At 47.4% G+C, this 22,187-nt stretch overlaps 1 protein-coding gene across 1 annotated transcript in view; it reads left to right on the forward strand.

Moving 5' to 3' along the window:
* Positions 1–16,964, forward strand: part of LOC137355256 (potassium channel subfamily K member 1-like) — a 52,398-nt gene extending 35,434 nt beyond the window's left edge. The window contains exons 2-3 of the mRNA XM_068020205.1: positions 8,941–9,336; positions 14,768–16,964. Of these exons, the coding sequence (XP_067876306.1) occupies positions 8,941–9,336; positions 14,768–15,030 (659 nt within the window). The 3' untranslated portion in view covers positions 15,031–16,964. The remainder of the gene's footprint in view (positions 1–8,940; positions 9,337–14,767) is intronic.
* Positions 16,965–22,187: the final 5,223 nt, after the last annotated feature.

Here is a 22,187-nt window from a genome sequence, read left to right on the forward strand (position 1 = left end):
CATTTGCCCTCGTGCCATTTACCCTCGTGCCATTTGCCCCCTTGTCATTTGCCCTCTTGCCATTTGCCCTCTTGTCATTTGCCCTCTTGCCATTTGCCCTCGTGCCATTTACCCTCGTGCCATTTGCCCTCTTGTCATTTGCCCTCTTGCCATTTGCCCTCTTGTCATTTGCCCTCTTGCCATTTGCCCTCGTGCCATTTACCCTCGTGCCATTTGCCCTCTTGTCATTTGCCCTCTTGCCACTTGCCCTCTTGTCATTTGCCCTCTTGCCATTTGCCCTCGTGCCATTTGCCCTTGTGCCATTTGCCCTCTTGCCATTTGCCCTCGTGCCATTTGCCATCTTGTCATTTGCCCTCGTATCATTTGCCCTCATGCCATTTACCCTCGTGTCATTTGCCCTCTTGCCATTTACCCTCTTGCCATTTGCCCTCGTGCCATTTACCCTCGTGCCATTTGCCCTCATGTCATTTGCCCTCTTGCCATTTGCCCTCGTGCCATTTGCCCTCGTGCCATTTACCCTCGTGCCATTTGCCCTCTTGTCATTTGCCCTCTTGCCATTTGCCCTCTTGTCATTTGCCCTCTTGCCATTTGCCCTCGTGCCATTTGCCCTCTTGCCATTTACCCTCGTGCCATTTGCCCTCGTGCCATTTGCCCTCTTGTCATTTGCCCTCGTGCCATTTGCCCTCGTGCCATTTGCCCTCTTGCCATTTGCCCTCGTGCCATTTGCCCTCGTGCCATTTGCCCTCTTGTCATTTGTCCTCTTGCCAATTGCCCTCGTGCCATTTGCCCTCGTGCCATTTGCCCTCTTGTCATTTGCCCTCGTGCCATTTGCCATCTTGTCATTTGCCCTCGTGCCATTTGCACTCGTGCCATTTGCCCTTGTATCATTTGCCCACATGCCATTTGCCATCTTGTCATTTGCCCTCTTGCCATTTGCCCTCGTGCCATTTGCCCTCGTGCCATTTGCCCTTGTATCATTTGCCCTTGTATCATTTGCCCTCATGCCATTTGCCATCTTGTCATTTGCCCTCTTGCCATTTGCCCTCGTGCCATTTGCCCTCGTGCCATTTGCCCTTGTATCATTTGCCCTTGTATCATTTGCCCTCATGCCATTTGCCCTCTTGCCATTTGCCCTCTTGCTATTTGCCCTCTTGCCATTTGCCCTCTTGCCATTTGCCCTCTTGTCATTTGCCCTCTTGCCATTTGCCCTCGTGCCATTTACCCTCGTGCCATTTGCCCTCTTGTCATTTGCCCTCTTGCCATTTGCCCTCTTGTCATTTGCCCTCTTGCCATTTGCCCTCGTGCCATTTACCCTCGTGCCATTTGCCCTCTTGTCATTTGCCCTCTTGCCATTTGCCCTCTTGTCATTTGCCCTCTTGCCATTTGCCCTCGTGCCATTTACCCTCGTGCCATTTGCCCTCTTGTCATTTGCCCTCTTGCCATTTGCCCTCTTGTCATTTGCCCTCTTGCCATTTGCCCTCGTGCCATTTGCCCTTGTGCCATTTGCCCTCTTGCCATTTGCCCTCGTGCCATTTGCCATCTTGTCATTTGCCCTTGTATCATTTGCCCTCATGCCATTTGCCCTCTTGTCATTTGCCCTCTTGCCATTTACCCTCGTGCCATTTGCCCTCATGTCATTTGCCCTCTTGCCATTTGCCCTCGTGCCATTTGCCCTCGTGCCATTTACCCTCGTGCCATTTGCCCTCTTGTCATTTGCCCTCTTGCCATTTGCCCTCTTGTCATTTGCCCTCTTGCCATTTGCCCTCGTGCCATTTGCCCTCGTGCCATTTACCCTCGTGCCATTTGCCCTCGTGCCATTTACCCTCGTGCCATTTGCCCTCTTGTCATTTGCCCTCGTGCCATTTGCCCTCATGCCATTTGCCCTCTTGTCATTTGCCCTCGTGCCATTTGCCCTCGTGCCATTTCCCCTCGTGCCATTTGCCCTCTTGTCATTTGCCCTCTTGCCATTTGCCCTCGTGCCATTTCCCCTCGTGCCATTTGCCCTCTTGTCATTTGCCCTCTTGCCATTTGCCCACTTGCCATTTGCCCTCTTGCCATTTGCCATCTTGCCATTTGCCCTCGTGCCATTTGCCCTTGTATCATTTGCCCTCATGCCATTTGCCCTCTTGCCATTTGCCCTCTTGTCATTTGCCCTCTTGCCATTTGCCCTCGTGCCATTTGCCCTCGTGCCATTTGCCCTTGTATCATTTGTCCTCATGCCATTTGCCCTCTTGCCATTTGCCCTCGTGCCATTTGCCCTCGTGCCATTTGCCCTTGTATCATTTGCCCTCTTGCCATTTGCCCTCTTGTCATTTGCCCTCTTGCCATTTGCCCTCATGCCATTTGCCCTCATGCCATTTGCCCTCTTGTCATTTGCCCTTGTGCCATTTGCCCCCATACCATTTGTCCTCTTATTGTTTTCCTTGGTACCATTTGCCCTCACGCCATTTTCCCTCTTGCCATTTGCCCTCTTGCCATTTGCCTTCTTGCCATTTTCCTTCTTGCCATTTGCCCTCTTGCCATTTGCCCTCTTGCCATTTGCCCTCGGCCATTTGCCCTCGTGCCACTTGTCCTTGGACCATTTGCCCTCATGCCATTTGCCCTTGGACCATTTGCCCTCGTGCCATTTGCCCTTGGACCATTTGCCCTCATGCCATTTGCCCTCATGCCATTTGCCCTTGGACCATTTGCCCTCATGCCATTTGCCCTCATGCCATTTGCCCTCGTGCCATTTGCCCTTGGACCATTTGCCCTCGGCCATTTGCCCTCGTGCCATTTGCCCTTGGACCATTTGCCCTCGTGCCATTTGCCCTCGGCCATTTGCCCTCGTGCCATTTCCCTTCTTTCCATTTGCCCTCGTGCCATTTGCCCTCGTGCCATTTGCCCTTGGACCATTTGCCCTTGGACCATTTGCCCTCATGCCATTTGCCCTCGTGCCATTTGCCCTTGGACCATTTGCCCTCGTGCCATTTGCCCTCGGCCATTTGCCCTCGTGCCATTTGCCTTCTTTCCATTTGCCCTCGTGCCATTTGCCCTTGGACCATTTGCCCTCGTGCCATTTGCCCTTGGACCATTTGCCCTCGTGCCATTTTCCTTCTTGCCATTTTCCTTCTTGCCATTTGCCCTCTTGCCATTTGCCATCTTGCCATTTGCCCTCTTGCCATTTGCCCTCGGCCATTTGCCCTTGGACCATTTGCCCTCATGCCATTTGCCCTTGGACCATTTGCCCTCATGCCATTTGCCCTCGGCCATTTGCCCTTGGACCATTTGCCCTCGTGCCATTTTCCTTCTTGCCATTTGCCCTCTTGCCATTTGCCCTCGTGCCATTTGCCCTCGTGCCATTTGCCTTCTTTCCATTTTCCCTCGTGCCATTTGCCCTCTTGTCATTTGCCTTCTTTCCATTTGCCCTCGTTCCATTTGCCCTCGTGCCATTTGCCCTCATGCCATTTTCCTTCTTGCCATTTGCCCTCTTGCCATTTGCCCTCGTGCCATTTGCCCTCGTGCCATTTGCCTTCTTTCCATTTTCCCTCGTGCCATTTGCCCTCTTGTCATTTGCCTTCTTTCCATTTGCCCTCGTGCCATTTGCCCTCATGCCATTTGCCTTCTTGCCATTTGCCCTCTTGCCATTTGCCTTCTTTCCATTTGCCCTCGTGCCATTTGCCCACATGCCATTTACCCACCTGCCATTTGCCCTCATGCCATTTGCCCACATGCCATTTGCCCTCTTGCCATTTGCCTTCTTTCCATTTGCCCTCGTGCCATTTCCCCTCATGCCATTTGCCTTCTTTCCATTTGCCCTCGTGCCATTATCCCTCGTGCCATTTGCCCTCTTGCCATTTGCCCTCTTGCCATTTGCCCTCATGCCATTTGCCTTCTTTCTATTTGCCCTCTTGCCATTTGCCCTCTTGCCATTTGCCCTCATGCCATTTGCCCTCGTGCCATTTGCCCTCTTGCCATTTGCCTTCTTTCCATTTGCCCTCGTGCCATTTGCATTCTTGCCATTTGCCCTCTTGCCATTTGCCCTCTTGCCATTTGCCCTCATGCCATTTGCCCTCGTGCCATTTGCCCTCTTGCCATTTGCCTTCTTTCCATTTGCCCTCATGCCATTTGCCCTCATGCCATTTGCCCTCGTGCCATTTGCCCTCATGCCATTTGCCTTCTTTCCATTTGCCCTCTTGCCATTTGCCCTCTTGCCATTTGCCTTCTTTCCATTTGCCCTCATGCCATTTGCCCTCATGCCATTTGCCCTCGTGCCATTTGCCCTCGTGCCATTTGCCTTCTTTCTATTTGCCCTCGTGCCATTATCCCTCGTGCCATTTACCCACCTGCCATTTGCCCTCATGCCATTTGCCCACATGCCATTTGCCCTCTTGCCATTTGCCCTCTTGCCATTTGCCTTCTTTCCATTTGCCCTCGTGCCATTTCCCCTCATGCCATTTGCCTTCTTGCCATTTGCCCTCTTGCCATTTGCCTTCTTTCCATTTGCCCTCGTGCCATTTGCCCTCACGCCATTTGCCCCCATACCATTTGTCCTCTTATTGTTTTCCTTGGTACCATTTGCCCTCACGCCATTTTCCCTCTTGCCATTTGCCCTCTTGCCATTTGCCTTCTTGCCATTTTCCTTCTTGCCATTTGCCCTCTTGCAATTTGCCCTCTTGCCATTTGCCCTCGGCCATTTGCCCTTGGACCATTTGTCCTCATGCCATTTGCCCTCGTGCCATTTGCCCTTGGACCATTTGCCCTCATGCCATTTGCCCTCGGCCATTTGCCCTCGTGCCATTTGCCCTCATGCCATTTGCCCTTGGACCATTTGCCCTCGTGCCATTTGCCCTTGGACCATTTGCCCTCATGCCATTTGCCCTTGGACCATTTGCCCTCATGCCATTTGCCCTCATGCCATTTGCCCTCGTGCCATTTGCCCTTGGACCATTTGCCCTCGTGCCATTTTCCCTCGGCCATTTGCCCTCGTGCCATTTGCCCTTGGACCATTTGCCCTCGTGCCATTTGCCCTCGGCCATTTGCCCTCGTGCCATTTCCCTTCTTTCCATTTGCCCTCGTGCCATTTGCCCTCGTGCCATTTGCCCTTGGACCATTTGCCCTCATGCCATTTGCCCTTGGACCATTTGCCCTCATGCCATTTGCCCTCGTGCCATTTGCCCTTGGACCATTTGCCCTCGTGCCATTTGCCCTCGGCCATTTGCCCTCGTGCCATTTGCCTTCTTTCCATTTGCCCTCGTGCCATTTGCCCTCGTGCCATTTGCCCTTGGACCATTTGCCCTCATGCCATTTGCCCTTGGACCATTTGCCCTCATGCCATTTGCCCTCGTGCCATTTGCCCTTGGACCATTTGCCCTCGTGCCATTTGCCCTTGGACCATTTGCCCTCGTGCCATTTTCCTTCTTGTCATTTTCCTTCTTGCCATTTGACCTCTTGCCATTTGCCATCTTGCCATTTGCCCTCTTGCCATTTGCCCTCGGCCATTTGCCCTTGGACCATTTGCCCTCATGCCATTTGCCCTTGGACCATTTGCCCTCATGCCATTTGCCCTCGGCCATTTGCCCTTGGACCATTTGCCCTCGTGCCATTTTCCTTCTTGCCATTTGCCCTCTTGCCATTTGCCCTCGTGCCATTTGCCCTCGTGCCATTTGCCTTCTTTCCATTTTCCCTCGTGCCATTTGCCCTCTTGCCATGTGCCTTCTTTCCATTTGCCCTCGTGCCATTTGCCCTCATGCCATTTGCCTTCTTGCCATTTGCCCTCTTGCCATTTGCCCTCGTGCCATTTGCCTTCTTTCCATTTGCCCTCGTGCCATTTGCCTTCTTTCCATTTGCCCTCGTGCCATTTGCCCTCATGCCATTTGCCTTCTTTCCATTTGCCCTCGTGCCATTATCCCTCGTGCCATTTGCCCTGTTGCCATTTGCCCTCTTGCCATTTGCCCTCATGCCATTTGCCCTCATGCCATTTGCCCTCTTGCCATTTGCCCTCTTGCCATTTGCCCTCATGCCATTTGCCCTCTTGCCATTTGCCTTCTTTCCATTTGCCCTCTTGCCATTTGCCCTCTTGCCATTTGCCCTCATGCCATTTGCCCTCTTGCCATTTGCCCTCATGCCATTTGCCCTCGTGCCATTTGCCCTCATGCCATTTGCCTTCTTTCTATTTGCCCTCGTGCCATTATCCCTCGTGCCATTTACCCTCCTGCCATTTGCCCTCATGCCATTTGCCCTCTTGCCATTTGCCCTCTTGCCATTTGCCCTCGTGCCATTTGCCTTCTTTCTATTTGCCCTCGTGCCATTATCCCTCGTGCCATTTACCCTCCTGCCATTTGCCCTCTTGCCATTTGCCTTCTTTCCATTTGCCCTCGTGCCATTTGCCCTCATGCCATTTGCCTTCTTGCCATTTGCCCTCTTGCCATTTGCCCTCGTGCCATTTGCCTTCTTTCCATTTGCCCTCATGCCATTTGCCCTCATGCCATTTGCCGTCTTTCCATTTGCCCTCGTGCCATTTGCCCTCATGCCATTTGCCGTCTTTCCATTTGCCCTCGTGCCATTATCCCTCGTGCCATTTGCCCTCGTGCCATTTGCCCTCATGCCATTTGCCTTCTTTCCATTTGCCCTCGTGCCATTATCCCTCGTGCCATTTGCCCTCGTGCCATTTGCCCTTATGCCATTTGCCTTCTTTCCATTTGCCCTCGTGCCATTTGCCTTCTTTCCATTTGCCCTCGTGCCATTTGCCCTCATGCCATTTGCCTTCTTTCCATTTGCCCTCGTGCCATTATCCCTCGTGCCATTTGCCCTGTTGCCATTTGCCCTCTTGCCATTTGCCCTCATGCCATTTGCCCTCATGCCATTTGCCCTCTTGCCATTTGCCCTCTTGCCATTTGCCCTCATGCCATTTGCCCTCTTGCCATTTGCCTTCTTTCCATTTGCCCTCTTGCCATTTGCCCTCTTGCCATTTGCCCTCATGCCATTTGCCCTCTTGCCATTTGCCCTCATGCCATTTGCCCTCGTGCCATTTGCCCTCATGCCATTTGCCTTCTTTCTATTTGCCCTCGTGCCATTATCCCTCGTGCCATTTACCCTCCTGCCATTTGCCCTCATGCCATTTGCCCTCTTGCCATTTGCCCTCTTGCCATTTGCCCTCGTGCCATTTGCCTTCTTTCTATTTGCCCTCGTGCCATTATCCCTCGTGCCATTTACCCTCCTGCCATTTGCCCTCTTGCCATTTGCCTTCTTTCCATTTGCCCTCGTGCCATTTGCCCTCATGCCATTTGCCTTCTTGCCATTTGCCCTCTTGCCATTTGCCCTCGTGCCATTTGCCTTCTTTCCATTTGCCCTCGTGCCATTTGCCCTCATGCCATTTGCCGTCTTTCCATTTGCCCTCGTGCCATTTGCCCTCATGCCATTTGCCGTCTTTCCATTTGCCCTCGTGCCATTATCCCTCGTGCCATTTGCCCTCGTGCCATTTGCCCTCATGCCATTTGCCTTCTTTCCATTTGCCCTCGTGCCATTATCCCTCGTGCCATTTGCCCTCGTGCCATTTGCCCTTATGCCATTTGCCTTCTTTCCATTTGCCCTCTTGCCATTTGCCCTCTTGCCATTTGCCCTCTTGCCATTTGCCTTCTTTCCATTTGCCCTCTTGCCATTTGCCTTCTTGCCATTTGCCCTCGTGCCATTTGCCCTCATGCCATTTGCCTTCTTTCCATTTGCCCTCTTGCCATTTGCCCTCTTGCCATTGGCCCTCGTGCCATTTGCCTTCTTTCCATTTGCCCTCTTGCCATTTGCCTTCTTGCCATTTGCCCTCTTGCCATTTGCCCTCTTGCCATTTGCCTTCTTTCCATTTGCCCTCTTGCCATTTGCCTTCTTGCCATTTGCCCTCTTGCCATTTGCCCTCATGCCATTTGCCTTCTTTCCATTTGCCCTCTTGCCATTTGCCCTCTTGCCATTGGCCCTCGTGCCATTTGCCTTCTTTCCATTTGCCCTCTTGCCATTTGCCTTCTTGCCATTTGCCCTCTTGCCATTTGCCCTCTTGCCATTTGCCTTCTTTCCATTTGCCCTCTTGCCATTTGCCCTCGTGCCATTTGCCCTCATGCCATTTGCCTTCTTTCCATTTGCCCTCGTGCCATTATCCCTCGTGCCATTTGCCCTCGTGCCATTTGCCCTTATGCCATTTGCCTTCTTTCCATTTGCCCTCTTGCCATTTGCCCTCTTGCCATTTGCCCTCTTGCCATTTGCCTTCTTTCCATTTGCCCTCTTGCCATTTGCCTTCTTGCCATTTGCCCTCGTGCCATTTGCCCTCATGCCATTTGCCTTCTTTCCATTTGCCCTCTTGCCATTTGCCCTCTTGCCATTGGCCCTCGTGCCATTTGCCTTCTTTCCATTTGCCCTCTTGCCATTTGCCTTCTTGCCATTTGCCCTCTTGCCATTTGCCCTCTTGCCATTTGCCTTCTTTCCATTTGCCCTCTTGCCATTTGCCTTCTTGCCATTTGCCCTCTTGCCATTTGCCCTCTTGCCATTTGCCTTCTTTCCATTTGCCCTCTTGCCATTTGCCTTCTTGCCATTTGCCCTCTTGCCATTTGCCCACATGCCATTTACCCTCGTGCCATTTAACCTCGTGCCATTTGCATGTCAACTCTGCATCGCCCTTGACATTGCTTTGTCTGAAATTGTCTGCAGTTATTCCAGATTAGCATCCCCTCCTGAAGAACTTGCCACTGAAACTTTTCCCAGAAAGTGTAAAGGGAGATATTGGGCTTTCGAAATCCCAACCGGCATGCCGGGTGAGCGTGGCGGGGAGATTGTGCAGCCCCAGTGAATACGTATCCATCGGTTAAAACAAACAGAGAATGTGCAATTGCCTTCAGTGCCTGAGGACCATTCCCCAGCCTCTCATCATGTGGACATCTGGAGTTTGGCCAGGAGTTACAAAGTGTTCTTGTGTTGCAGGTTATGGTCACACGGTCCCTCTCTCTGATGGTGGGAAGGCCTTCTGCATGGTGTACTCGCTTGTTGGGATCCCCTTCACACTGCTCCTTCTCACCTCTGTTGTACAGCATATTATGGTGCACGTGACCAGGCGGCCAGTCCAATACATCCACACTCGCTGGGGCTACCCTGAGCATATCGTCGCCCTCATCCATGCCATGGTGCTGGGGCTGCTCATCATCTCTTGCTTCTTCTTCATCCCGGCGGCTATTTTCTCCAACCTGGAGAAGGAGTGGGACTTTCTGGAATCCATATATTTCTGCTTCATCTCCCTCAGCACCATCGGACTGGGAGATTATGTTCCCGGAGAGATTCAGAACCAGCAATTCCAGGAGCTGTACAAATTCGGAATAACTGGTCAGTATCAGCAGCCATTGTTGAATATAATAATGTAGGGTGAGAGGTGATGTGATCCATCGTGGGTTCAAGTCCCACACTGGAGACTTAAGCACAAAATCTGGACTGACACTCGTGCTGTACTGAGGGGGTGCCACACTGTCAGACATACTGTCTTTTGGATGAGACATTAAAGCTGTCTGCACTCTCAGGTGGATCTATTCAAAGAGGGTAGATTGTAAAAAGCGATAGAATGCTACAGCACCAAAGGAGGCCATTCAGCCCATTGTGCCAGTACCAACTCTTTGAAAGAGCTATTGAATTTGTCCCAATTCCCTGCACATTTTACCCTTTCAACTGCACATCCAATTCCTTCTTTGAAAGTTTTTACTGAATCTGCTTCCACTACCGTCTCAAATCACAACTCGCTGTATAATTTGTTTTAGACGTTCTCTGCCATTGGAAACAGTTTTGCCTTATTTACCCTATTAAAACCTTCTCTGCTCTCAGGAAAACAATCCCAGCTTCTCCAGTCTCTCCACATAACTGAAGTCCCTCATCCCTGGTACCATTCTGGTAAATTGCTTCTACACCTAGGGTCTTGACATCCTTCCTAAAACGTGATACCCAGAAATGAACACAATACTCCTGCTATAATACCCATTACCAATGTTTTGAAAAGGTTCACCATAACTTGCTCGTTTCTGTACTCTATGCCTCTATTTATAAAGCCTAGGATCAGTATGCTTTTTTAACAGCCATTCTCCACTTGTCCTACCACCTTCCAAGACTTGTGTAAATACATCCCCATGTTTCTCTGTTTCTGCACCCACTTCAGAATTGTACCATTTAGTTATACTGTCTCTCCTCATTCTCCTGATCAAAATGTATTACTTCACACATTTCTCTGCATTAAGTTTCATCTGCTATCTGTCTGCCCATTTCACCACTCTATGTCCTCCCGAAGACCGATACTATCCTCCTCATTGTTTACTACATTTCCAAGTTTCGGGTCAGCTGCAAACTTTGAAACTATTTCCTGTATACTTAAGTCCAGGTCATTAATATATATCAAAGAGAGCAATGCTCTCGACACCAATTCCTCAGGGACACCAATGTACATTACCCTCCAGTCTGGAAAACAACTGTTCACCATTACTCTCTGCTTTCTGTCCCTTAATCAATTCCACAATGTCACTGCCTCACTAATCCCATGAGCTTCAATTTTGTTAGACAGTCTATTATGTGGCACTTTATCAAATGCCCTCTGATCCAAGAGAAATATAATGAATATTAATAATGAGCAGTGATACAAAAAAGGGAGATTGGAAAAACTAAGAAGGACCATGAGAGAAAATTAGCAAAAGAAAACATCATAAAAGACAGTGACTTTCTACAGTCACAGGGTTGAAGCTTTTAAGGAATGAAAGAACGAGCTTACAGTGCGCTGTACAGACATTGAACAAATAGACTGAATCTAAGACAGCATACACACATCTCCCTCAAGAATCAACAGACAGAACAGAAGAGAAAGGAATAAGCCCAATTTGAATTTCAAGTGGCAGACGATCACTCAAATTGGGATGCAATTGTCAATAGCAATACATAGGAACGGGAGGCCATTCAGCCCCTGAAGCCTGTTCTGCCATTCAGTTAGATCATGACTGCTCTGTATCTTAATTCCATCTATCTGCCTTGGTTCCTTAATGTTTAATACCCTTACCTAACAAAAATTGATCAATCGCAGTTTTGTAACTTTCAATTGACCCCCAGCCTCAACAGCATTTTTGGGGAGAGAGTTCCAGATTTCCACTACCCTTTATGTGAAGCTGTGCTTCCTGATATCACCCTAAGCAGCCTAATTTTAATGTTATGCCCCCTTATTCTGGACTCTCCCGCCAGAGGAAATACTTTCCCTCTATCGACCCTATCAACTCCTTTAATCATCTTAAATACCTCAATTAGATTACCCCTTAATCTTCTATACACAAAGAAATACAAGCCGAGTCAATGCAATCTGGTCTTGTGATTTAACCCTTTTAGCCCCAGTACCATTCTGGTGAATCTGTTCTGCACCCCCTCCAAGACCAATATATTCTTCCTGAGGTGCAACACCCAGACCAGAATGCAGTATTCCAGCTGGGGTCTAACCAGAGCTCTGTACAACTGTAACATAACATCCACCCCTTTGTACTCCAGCCCTCTGAGATAAAGATCAACATATCATTAGCCTTTTAAATTATTTTTTATACCTGTCCACTGGCCTTTAGTAATTTCTGTATTTGGACCTCTAAATCTCTGTTTTTCCACAGTTCCTAACTTTTCACCAATTAGAATAAACTCTGATCTATTTTTCTTCAGTTCAAAGTGGATGACTTCACACTTTCCTACATTAAACTAACTCTGCCACAGTTTGACCCATTCCCTTTGCAACTTTCTCCATCATTTACTGTGCCAACTAACTTATTGTCATCAGCAAACTGGATATATAGCTCTCTGTTCCATCAACAAATCACTTATAGATATAGGGAACAGCTGAGGCCCCAATAACCATTCCTATAGGACATCACTAGCCACACCCTGCCAATTTAATACATACCCTTATCCCTACTCTGTCTCCTACCTCCTAACCAGTTCCCTATCCAAGCCAATAGGTTGCATCCAATTCCATACACTCTAATTTTTGGTAACCGTCTCTTATGTGGAACCTTGTCGAATGCCTTTTGGAAGTCTGTGTAACTAACATCCATAGACACTCCCTTATCGACCACATTAGTTACCTCTTCAAAAAATTCAACGAGGTTAGTTAGCTTACTCTTTACAAATCTATGCTGAATCTTTATGATCAGCTGATATTTGTCCAACTGCTGTCCTTAACAGCTAATGAGCAAGCAGTGCTCCTAAATCAAACTTTTATTACGTTAAAGGTGCTATATAAATGCAAGTTGTTGTTGTTGTGATGGTTGCAGGGGAAAAGGGTGCCTTTGAAATAATCTTGAGTTGATACAAGTGCTTCCTGTAGATTAAGACACACTGCAGCTATAGTCAGTTAAAGAAGGAGTGGATGATATAAGATCTGAGAGGATATAGCCATCAGGAAGGCTGCACAGCCTGGGGCTTTTATTCTCCAGGAAAAAGAAGACTGAGGGGTGACCTGATAGAGGTCTTTAAAATAATGAAAAGGTTTGGGGGTACAAAGGGAGAGAGAGGGGACAGAGAGGGGGCAAATAAAGACAGAGAGAAAGGGAGCAGGGAGAGGGGGGTCAGAGAGAGAGGGAGTGATCAAGATCACTCCTGATAGAATGACATCTATCCGGAATACACTGCATCACTACAACAAGTGTGCGGGCAAACATTGATTACTTGTGCAAGTGAAAAAAATGCCAGGTATCTCATTAAATCAGTATCCAACATAGTGAAGAGAAAGTAAGCCAACAAATTAGTCTTCTCATTTAAAGCTTCTTCACAAAAATGTACATTTGTTGTTTTGATTAATAGTAAGATAAATTTTAATGCCTTTATCTTTCCAAAATTGTCTCACCGGCCCTCCAAGTAAGACACAAATTGTAATGTGCCCCCCCCCTCCCCCAACCACACACAAAAAGGTTGGACAACCCTGATATATATTAATGACATAGACTTGTGTGTACAGGGCACAATTTCAAAATTTGTGGATGACACAAAACGTGGAAGTATTGTGAACTGTGAGGAGGATAGTGATAAATTTCAAGAGGACACAGACAGGCTGGTGGAATAGGTGGACAAGTGGTAGATGAAATTTAATGCAGAAAAGTGTGAAGTGAGACATTTTGAAGAATGAGAAGACGCAATATAAATTAAAGGGTACAATTCTAAATTTGATGCAGGAGCAGAGGGACCTGGGGGTACATGTGCACAAATCATTGAAAGTTGCAGGGCAGGTAGAAAGTGGTTAATAAAGCATATGGGATCCCGGGATTTATAAATAGAGGAAATGAGTATAAGAACCAGGAAGTTATGATAAACCTGTAATAAACACTGTTCAGCCTCAATTGGAGTATTGCGTCCAGTTCTGGGCACCACACTTTCAGAAGGATGTTAAGGCATTAGAGAAGGTGCAGAAAAGATTTACAAGAATGGTTCCAAGGATGAGGAACATCAGTTATGTGGATAGGTTGGAGAAGCTGGGGTTGTTCTCCTTGGAGAAGAGAAGATTAGGACGAGATTTGATGGAGGTGTTCAAAATCATGAGGGGTCTTGAAAGAGTAGATAGGGAGAAACTGTTCCCATTGGCTGAAGGATCCAGAACCAAAGGACACTGATTTAAGGCGATTGGCAAAAGAAGCAACAGTGACACGAGGAAAAGGTTTTTTACTCTGTGAGTGGCTAGGATCTGAAGCGCATTGCCTGAGAGTATGATAGAGGCAGATTCAATCAAGGCCTTCAAAAGAGAATTGGATAATTAACTGAAGAGAAACAATTTGCAGGCTACAGAGAAAAGGCAGAGGAGTGGGACTAGGTGAGTTGTTCTTGCAGAGAGCTGGCATGGACACAATGGGTTGAATGGCCACCTCCTATACTGTAACCATTCTATGATTCATTGCAGTGTAGGTACAGCCACAGTGCTGTTAGGGAGGGAGTTCCAGGCTTTTGACCCTATGACAGTGCAGTGATAGATTTCCAAGTCAGGATGGTGTGTGACTTGGAGGGGAACTTGCAGGTGGTGGTGTTCCCATGCACTGCTGCCCTTGTCCTTCTAGGTGGTAGAGGTCGCGGATTTGGAAGGTGCTGTCTAAGGAGCCTTAGTGAGTTGCTGCAGTGCATCTTGTAGATGGTACACACTGCTGTCACTGTGCGTCGGTGGTGGAGGGAGTGAATGTTTGCGGGTGGCGTGCCAATCAAGCGGACTGCTTTGTTCTGCTATCACCTGGTGTGGTTGAATAGCATAGCTGCATTTAAGGGGAAGCTAAATAAACACATGGCAGAAAGAATTAAGAGGTCTTGCTGATAGGGTGAGATGAGATAGAGTGGAAGGAGGCTCATGTAGAGCATAAAAACTGAATGGTCCAGTGTGTGCTGAATGCACTGTTCCTGTGTTGTCCATTCTACATAATGGTAGAGTCCAGTGGCAAGAGTGCTGATCAAGCAGACTGCTCCGTCCTGGATGGTATCGAGCTTCTGAAGCTGCACACATCCAGACATGTGGATAGCTTACATCACACTCGTGCTTGACCCTGTAGGTGGTGGAGAGGCTTTGAGGGGCCAAGAGGTGAGTCATCTCACAAAATGCAGTCTCTGACCTGCTCATTCGGCAGATCGAGGCTACAAATAAAAAAAAGTTTGTTAAGCATTTCAGGGAAAAAGTGCTCGCAAATGAACAATTCCATTCTGGTCATGTTTAAAATCATATTTAATTGTATCTAAAAATAAATAATATGCCTCTCTCTCTCCCTCTTGTACTCTCTCTCCCTAGTCTACCTCATGATTGGTCTCACTGCTGTGCTTGTTGCCCTGGAAACCTTCTGTGAGCTTCATAAAGTCAAAGAATTTAAAAGGATTTTCTACTTGAAGAAAGACAAGCTGGAGGACGAGCAAAACATTCTGGACCACGATCAGCTTGCATTTCCCTCGGTCACGGACTCTGTGCCGATCACCAGAGAGCAACAGAAACTCAACGAGCCTATTGCGACAGGCCCAGTTGCCTATCAGTTTACAGAGGCCTCCATCAACCGATGACTTTGACTCCAGGCATACGCCATTCCAAGGCATGATTGGCCAATCCTTGCATCATGTCATAGAGCAAATTGCATGTAATTAGCATAGGTTCTAAAGCAATTTACCGGCCTTAAAAAAAAAATCATATGATGCAAAGCAAATTAGAACGTATTGGAATACAAAGTGTGTAAATAACAGAGGAAAGAACGAGTATTTTCAGGTTATCATGGTTTAGAAAGCGTGTTTTCAGACACGCAATGAGGTAACTGTTGGGGATTTCTGCCAGAGTATTCTGGCAGGAGATTGGTGGAACCCCCCCACTCAGAGCTATGGCTAAAAACAGCCATTTACTCCATTTTCCTCAGGGCTTCAACTGTAGTTATGGGGGGGATGAGGTTAACCCCGTGGGAAATTCTCCTCCAATCAGAGGGAGAAGTTATTATCACTGATTTGGGAAAAAAGTCATTTTAATTAAAATATTCTTTGACTTTTTTCAGGGGGGATAAATTGTCCCATTCTCTGTCCAGTGGAAAGTAGCTGCCGGTCTCCAGGCTACTTCAGTTCCCAATGTTCAAAGAGCAACCTTGCTTTCGTTGTGATAAGTTTTGCACATCTGGAGTGGCCTATGACTGATTCATTGGGGTTTGCACCTGAATAGAAACAGGAGTAGGCCCATCAGCCCCTCTGGTCTGTTCTGCTATTCAGGTAGATCATGGTTCTTTTCTCAACTCCATTTACCTATCCCTTAATACCCTTATATTACAAAAATCTGTTGATCTCAATCTAGGAAGCTCCAATTGACTCCCAGAATCCACAGCCTTTTGGGGGAGAGAGATCCAGATTTCCACAATCCTCTGTGTGAAGAAATGCTTCCTGACATCACCCACTGAATGGCCTAGCTCTAATTATAAGGTTACGCCTCCTTGTTCTGCATCCTCCCCCCCCCCCCCCCCCGCCGCCCCACCACCATGAGAAGAGGTTTCTCTCTACCCTAGCAAATCCTTCTAATATTTAAAAACACCTCGTTCTGGTCACCCCATAATCTTCTAAACTCACCATGCCTCCAGCCTCAGGCCCCTGACTGCTGGCACAGATGCTCCCCTTCACAACTACTGGCCCCGAGTGTAAAAGGGCATTTGCCAGGAGGCCGGAGAGTTTCAGTGCCATCTGAAGTCAAGTGGATGATGTCAGCTTGTCTCAAGGACAGTAGGTAGAGGAAATGTGGCAGAGCCATGGGTTTTATGGCAAAGGTGTATTTATCAGTGCCATTTCAGCAGTGTTACCTCAACCAAAAATATGCATGACAACTGTATAATAATTTCCTTAAAAACCTACCCCACTTCAAAAATATCCCACTCATCCAGAAATTTTCATATCCATTTTATTTATAAGTAAATTAATTTTGTTTGAAATAAATATAGAAAATGCTGGAAATACTCAGCAGGTCTGGCAGCAACTGTGAGGAGAGAAACAGAGTTAATGTTTCAGGGCGTTGACCTTCGAAAGCGTTTTCTGCTTTTATTTCAGATTTCCAGTCTCTGCAGTATTTTGCTTCTGTACTTTTGTTTTGCGTTTTGTAGATGAGCAGTTCCTAGGGGGTTGTCACTCCTCATTGGGAGAGAAGGATTTCGAGTACAGGCAGGTTTGAGGGAGCTCGCCACACTGATTGAATGAAGGGAAACCCTCTCCGAGAATGGGGATGTAAACACAGGAAATAAGAAAGATAGAGGCAGACAGACATAGGCAGTTAGTTTTAAACAGAGAACAAGCTTTCTCCAGGCTCAGAACGAGAACATAGGAGATGATAGTTAGGCAATACTTTGTTGAAGTCAAACAAGAAGGCACACTGATGTGAGGAAGTGTAGCACATTTCTTTTTATATTATGAGAAGATATGTGTACTGATTGAGTCCCAATATCAATATTGCTCTGTATGATCACTACTTATGAAATAAAGCAGCTTAACAATTCACATTGGGTATCATTGTATCTGTCTCCTTCAAAAGATTAGAGAGGATCTGAGGGACATGTTCAAAGGCAGTAATATCTGGTAGATCACAAGTGGGTATGATTGCTATAAGGCAGGGTTACACTAACAAGGAAACAAATAGTGGACAAGGTGGGTCTACCCTGGTGTGTAAGCTGCTTGTATCCATTATAAAGGATGTGACAACAGGACACCGAGAAAATAACGGTAGGATTGGGCAGAATCAACGTGGATTTATGAAAGGAAAATCATGTCTGACAAACCTGTTAGAGTTCTTAAGGATGGAACAAGCAGAATAGATAAGGGGGAATCAGTGGATGTGGTATATTTGGATTTTCAGAAGGCTTTCGATAAGGTCCCACACAGGTTTGTAAACAAAATTAGAGCACCTGGGATTGGGGGAACATACTGGTATGGATTGAGAATTGGTTAACAACAGAAAACAGAGAGTAGGAATAAATGAGTCATTCTCAGGTTGGCAGGCTGTGACTAGTGGGCTACCCTGCATGTATGATCAGAGGAGACTGGACCTATATTCAAGAGTTTAGATTGAATGAAAGGTGTACAACAGCATTGATTCAGGAAGGATCTGAGATGAGGAGGAATTTCTTCACTGAAGGTGGTGAATCTTTGGAAGTCTCTACACCAGAGGACTGTGGCGACTCAGTCATTGAATACATTTAAGACAGAGATCCACAGATTTCTAGATATTAAAGAGATCAACAGATATGGGGATAGTGCAGGAAAATGGCGTTGAGGTAGAAGATCAGCCTGATCTAGTTCAATGGCAGAGCAGGCTCGAATGGCCAAAATGGCCTACTTCTGCTCCTATTTCCTATGTTCCTATGTTTTCCCCACTCCCAGTGCAGTATAGAATGGGCCCTATAGTGTTATAACGCCATCCTCACTCCCAGTGTGCTATAGAATGGGCCCAATAGTGTTATAACACTATCCTCAGTCCCAGTGTGGGTTTAGAATGGACCCTATTGTGTTATAACCCAATCCCCACTCCCAGTGTGTGTATAGAATGGGCCCTATAGTGTTATAACCCTATCGTCACTCCCAGTGTGGGTATAGAATAGGCCCGATAGTGTTATAACCCTATCCTCACTCCCAGTGTGGGTATAGAACGGACCCTATAATGTTATAACCCTATCCTCACTCCCAGTGTGGGTATAGAATGGGCTGAAAAGTGTTATAGCCCTATCCTCACTCCCAGTGTGGGTATAGAATGGGCCCTATAGTGTTATAACCCTATCCTCACTCCCAGTGTGGGTATAGAACGGACCCTATAATGTTATAACCCTATCGTCACTCCCAGTGTGGGTATAGAATAGGCCCGATAGTGTTATAACCCTATCCTTACTCCCAGTGTGGGTATAGAACGGGCTGAAAAGTGTTATAGCCCTATCCTCACTCCCAGTGTGGGTATAGAATAGGCCCTATAGTGTTATAACCCTATCCTCACTCCCAGTGTGGGTATAGAATGGGCTGAAAAGTGTTATAACCCTCTCCTCACTCCCAGTGTGGTATGGAATGGGCCCTATAGTGTTATAACCCTATCCTCACTCCCAGTGTGGGTATAGAATGGACCCTATCGTGTTATAACCCTCTCCTCACTCCCAATGTGTGTATAGAATGGGCCCGAAAGTGTTAAAACACTATCCTCACTCCCAGTGTGGTATAGAATGGGCCCGATAGTGTTATTACTCTATCCTCACTCCCAATGTGGTATAGAATGGGCCCTATAGTGTTATAACCCTATCCTAACTCCCAGTGTGGTATAGAATGGGCCCTTTAGTGTTATAACCCTATCTTCACTCCCAGTGTGGTACAGAATGGGCCCTATAGTGTTATAACCCTATCCTAACTCCCAGTGTGGGTATAGAATGGACCCCATAATGTTATAACCCTATCCTCACTCCCAGTGTGGGTATAGAATAGGCCCTATAGTGTTATAACCCTCTCCTCACTCCCAGTGTGGGTATAGAATAGGCCCAATAGTGTTATAACCCTCTCCTCACTCCCAGTGTGGTATAGAATGGGCTGAAAAGTGTTATAACCCGATCCTCACTCCCAGTGTGGGTATAGAATGGACCCTATAATGTTATAACCCTATCCTCACTCCCAGTGTGGGTATAGAATGGACCCCATAATGTTATAACCCTATCCTCACTCCCAGTGTGGGTATAGAATAGGCCCTATAGTGTTATAACCCTCTCCTCACTCCCAGTGTGGTATAGAATGGGCTGAAAAGTGTTACATAGAACATAGAACATAGAACATACAGCACAGAACAGGCCCTTCGGCCCACAATGTTGTGCCGATCCTTTGTCCTCTGTCAAGGACAATTTAATCTATACCCCATCATTCTCCTTTATCCATATACCTATCCAAAAGCCTTTTGAAAGTCCCTAAAGTTTCTGACTCAACAACTTCCCCGGGCAAGGCATTCCATGCCTCGACCACTCTCTGGGTAAAGAACCTTCCCCTGACATCCCCCTTATATCTCCCACCCTTCACCTTAAATTTATGACCCCTTGTAACGCTTTGCTCCACCCGGGGAAAAAGTTTCTGACTGTCTACCCTATCTATTCCCCTGATCATCTTATAAACCTCTATCATGTCACCCCTCATCCTTCTCCTTTCTAATGAGAAGAGGCCTAGAATGTTCAGCCTTTCCTCGTAAGACTTATTCTCCATTCCAGGCAACATCCTGGTAAATCTCCTCTGCACCCTCTCCAAGGCTTCCACATCCTTCCTAAAATGAGGCGACCAGAACTGCACACAGTACTCCAAATGAGGCCTTACCAAGGTCCTGTACAGCTGCATCATCACCTCACGGCTCTTAAATTCAATCCCTCTGCTAATGAACGCTAACACCCCATATGCCTTCTTCACAGCCCTATCCACTTGAGTTGCAACTTTCAATGATCTATGCACATAGACCCCAAGGTCTCTCTGCTCCTCCACATGCCCAAGAACCCTACCGTTAACCCAGTATTTTGCATTCATGTTTGTCCTTCCAAAATGGACGACCTCACACTTTTCAGGGTTAAACTCCATCTGCCACTTTTCAGCCCAGCACTGCAACCTATCCAAGTCCCTTTGCAGACGACAATAGCCCTCCTCGGTATCCACAACTCCACCAACCTTTGTATCATCTGCAAATTTACTGACCCACCCTTCGACTTCCTCATCCAAGTCGTTAATAAAAATCACAAACAGGAGAGGACCCAGAACTGATCCCTGCGGCACGCCACTGGTAACTGGGCTCCAGGCTGAGTATTTACCATCTAAGACCACTCTCTGCCTTCTATCAGTTAGCCAATTCTTAATCCAACTGGCCACATTCCCCACTATCCCATGCCTCCTGACTTTCTCCATAAGTCTACCATGGGGGACCTTATCAAATGCCTTACTAAAATCCATGTACACCACATCCACTGGTTTACCCTCATCCACTTGCTTGGTCACCTGCTCAAAGAATTCAATCAGGCTTGTGAGGCAAGACCTACCCCTCACAAAACCGTGCTGACTGTCCCGAATCAAGCAGTGTCTTTCCAGATGCTCAGAAATCCTATCCCTCAGCACCTTTTCCATCAACTTGCCTACCACCGAAGTAAGACTAACTGGCCTGTAATTCCCAGGGTTGTTCCTATTCCCTTTCTTGAACAGGGGCACAACATTTGCCACCCTCCAATCACCTGGTACCACCCCCGTCAGCAGAGAAGATGAAAAGATCATTGCCAGCGGCTCTGCAATTTCATCCCTTGCTTCCCATAACATCCTTGGATATACCCCGTCAGGCCCGGGAGACTTGTCTATCTTCAAGTTATTCAAAAACCCCAACACATCTTCCCTCCTAACGAGCACTTCCTCGAGCTTACCAGTCTGTTTCACACCGTCCTCTTCAGTAATACACCCCTTCTCATTCGTAAATACCGAAGAGAAGTACTCATTCAAAACCTCACTTATCTCTTCCGGCTCAACACACAGTCTCCCGCTATTGTCCTTGACCGGACCTATGGTCCCCCTAGTCATCCTCATATTTCTGACATACGCGTAAAAGGCCTTGGGGTTTTCTTTTATCCTACCCGCCAAGCATTTTTCATGCCCTCTCTTAGCTCTCCTAATCCCTTTCTTCAGATCCTTCCTGGCCATCTTGTATCCCTCCAGAGCTATGCCTGTGCCCTTTTTCCTCAACTTTATATACGCATCCTTCTTCTTCCTAACAAGACTCTCAACCTCTCTTGTCAACCACGGTTCCCTCACATGACCATCCCTTCCCTGTCTGACAGGGACATGCTTATCAATGGCCCCTACTATCTGCTCCTTGAAAAAGTTCCACATTTCGACCGTGCCCTTCCCTGCCAGCATATGCTCCCAACTTATGGTCCTCAGTTCCTGCCTGACAACATCATATCTACCCTTCCCCCAATTGTAAACCTTGCCCTGTTGCACATACCTATCCCTCTCCATTACCATAGTGAATGCTACAGAATTGTGATCACTATCTCCAAAGTGCTCGCCCACCAACAGCTCTATCACTTGCCCTGGTTCATTACCTAGTACCAAATCCAATATTGCCTCCCCTCTGGTCGGGCAGTCTACATACTGAGTCAGAAAAGCTTCCTGGACATACTGCACAAACACTACCCCATCCAAACTATTCGATCTAAAGAGTTGCCAATCAATATTTGGGAAGTTGAAATCCCCCATAATTACTACCCTGTGACTTCTGCTCCTTTCCAAAATCTGTTTCCCAATCTGCTCTTCCACCTCCCTGCTGCTATTGGGGGGCCTATAGAAAACTCCCATCAAGGTGACTGCTCCTTTCCTGTTCCTGACCTCAACCCACAGTGCCTCAGTCGGCAGATCCTCCTCGAAAATTCTTTCAGCAGTTGTTACACTATTTCTAACTAACAATGCCACCCCCCCACCTCTTTTACCACCATTCCTAATCTTATGAAAACATCTATAACCAGGTACCTCCAAAAACCATTCCTCCCCCTCACCTATCCACGTTTCAGTGATGGCCACAACATCGTAGTCCCAAGTGCCCATCCACGCCTTCAATTCACTCACCTTATTCCTGATGCTTCTTGCGTTGAAGTATACGCACTTTAACCCTTCTCCGTGCCCATCTGTCCTCTGTGACAGTGCTACCTTCCCCAATACCTCACTACACT

This window comes from Heterodontus francisci, chromosome 3 (genome assembly GCF_036365525.1).
Source record: "Heterodontus francisci isolate sHetFra1 chromosome 3, sHetFra1.hap1, whole genome shotgun sequence".
Lineage (NCBI taxonomy): Eukaryota > Metazoa > Chordata > Chondrichthyes > Heterodontiformes > Heterodontidae > Heterodontus > Heterodontus francisci.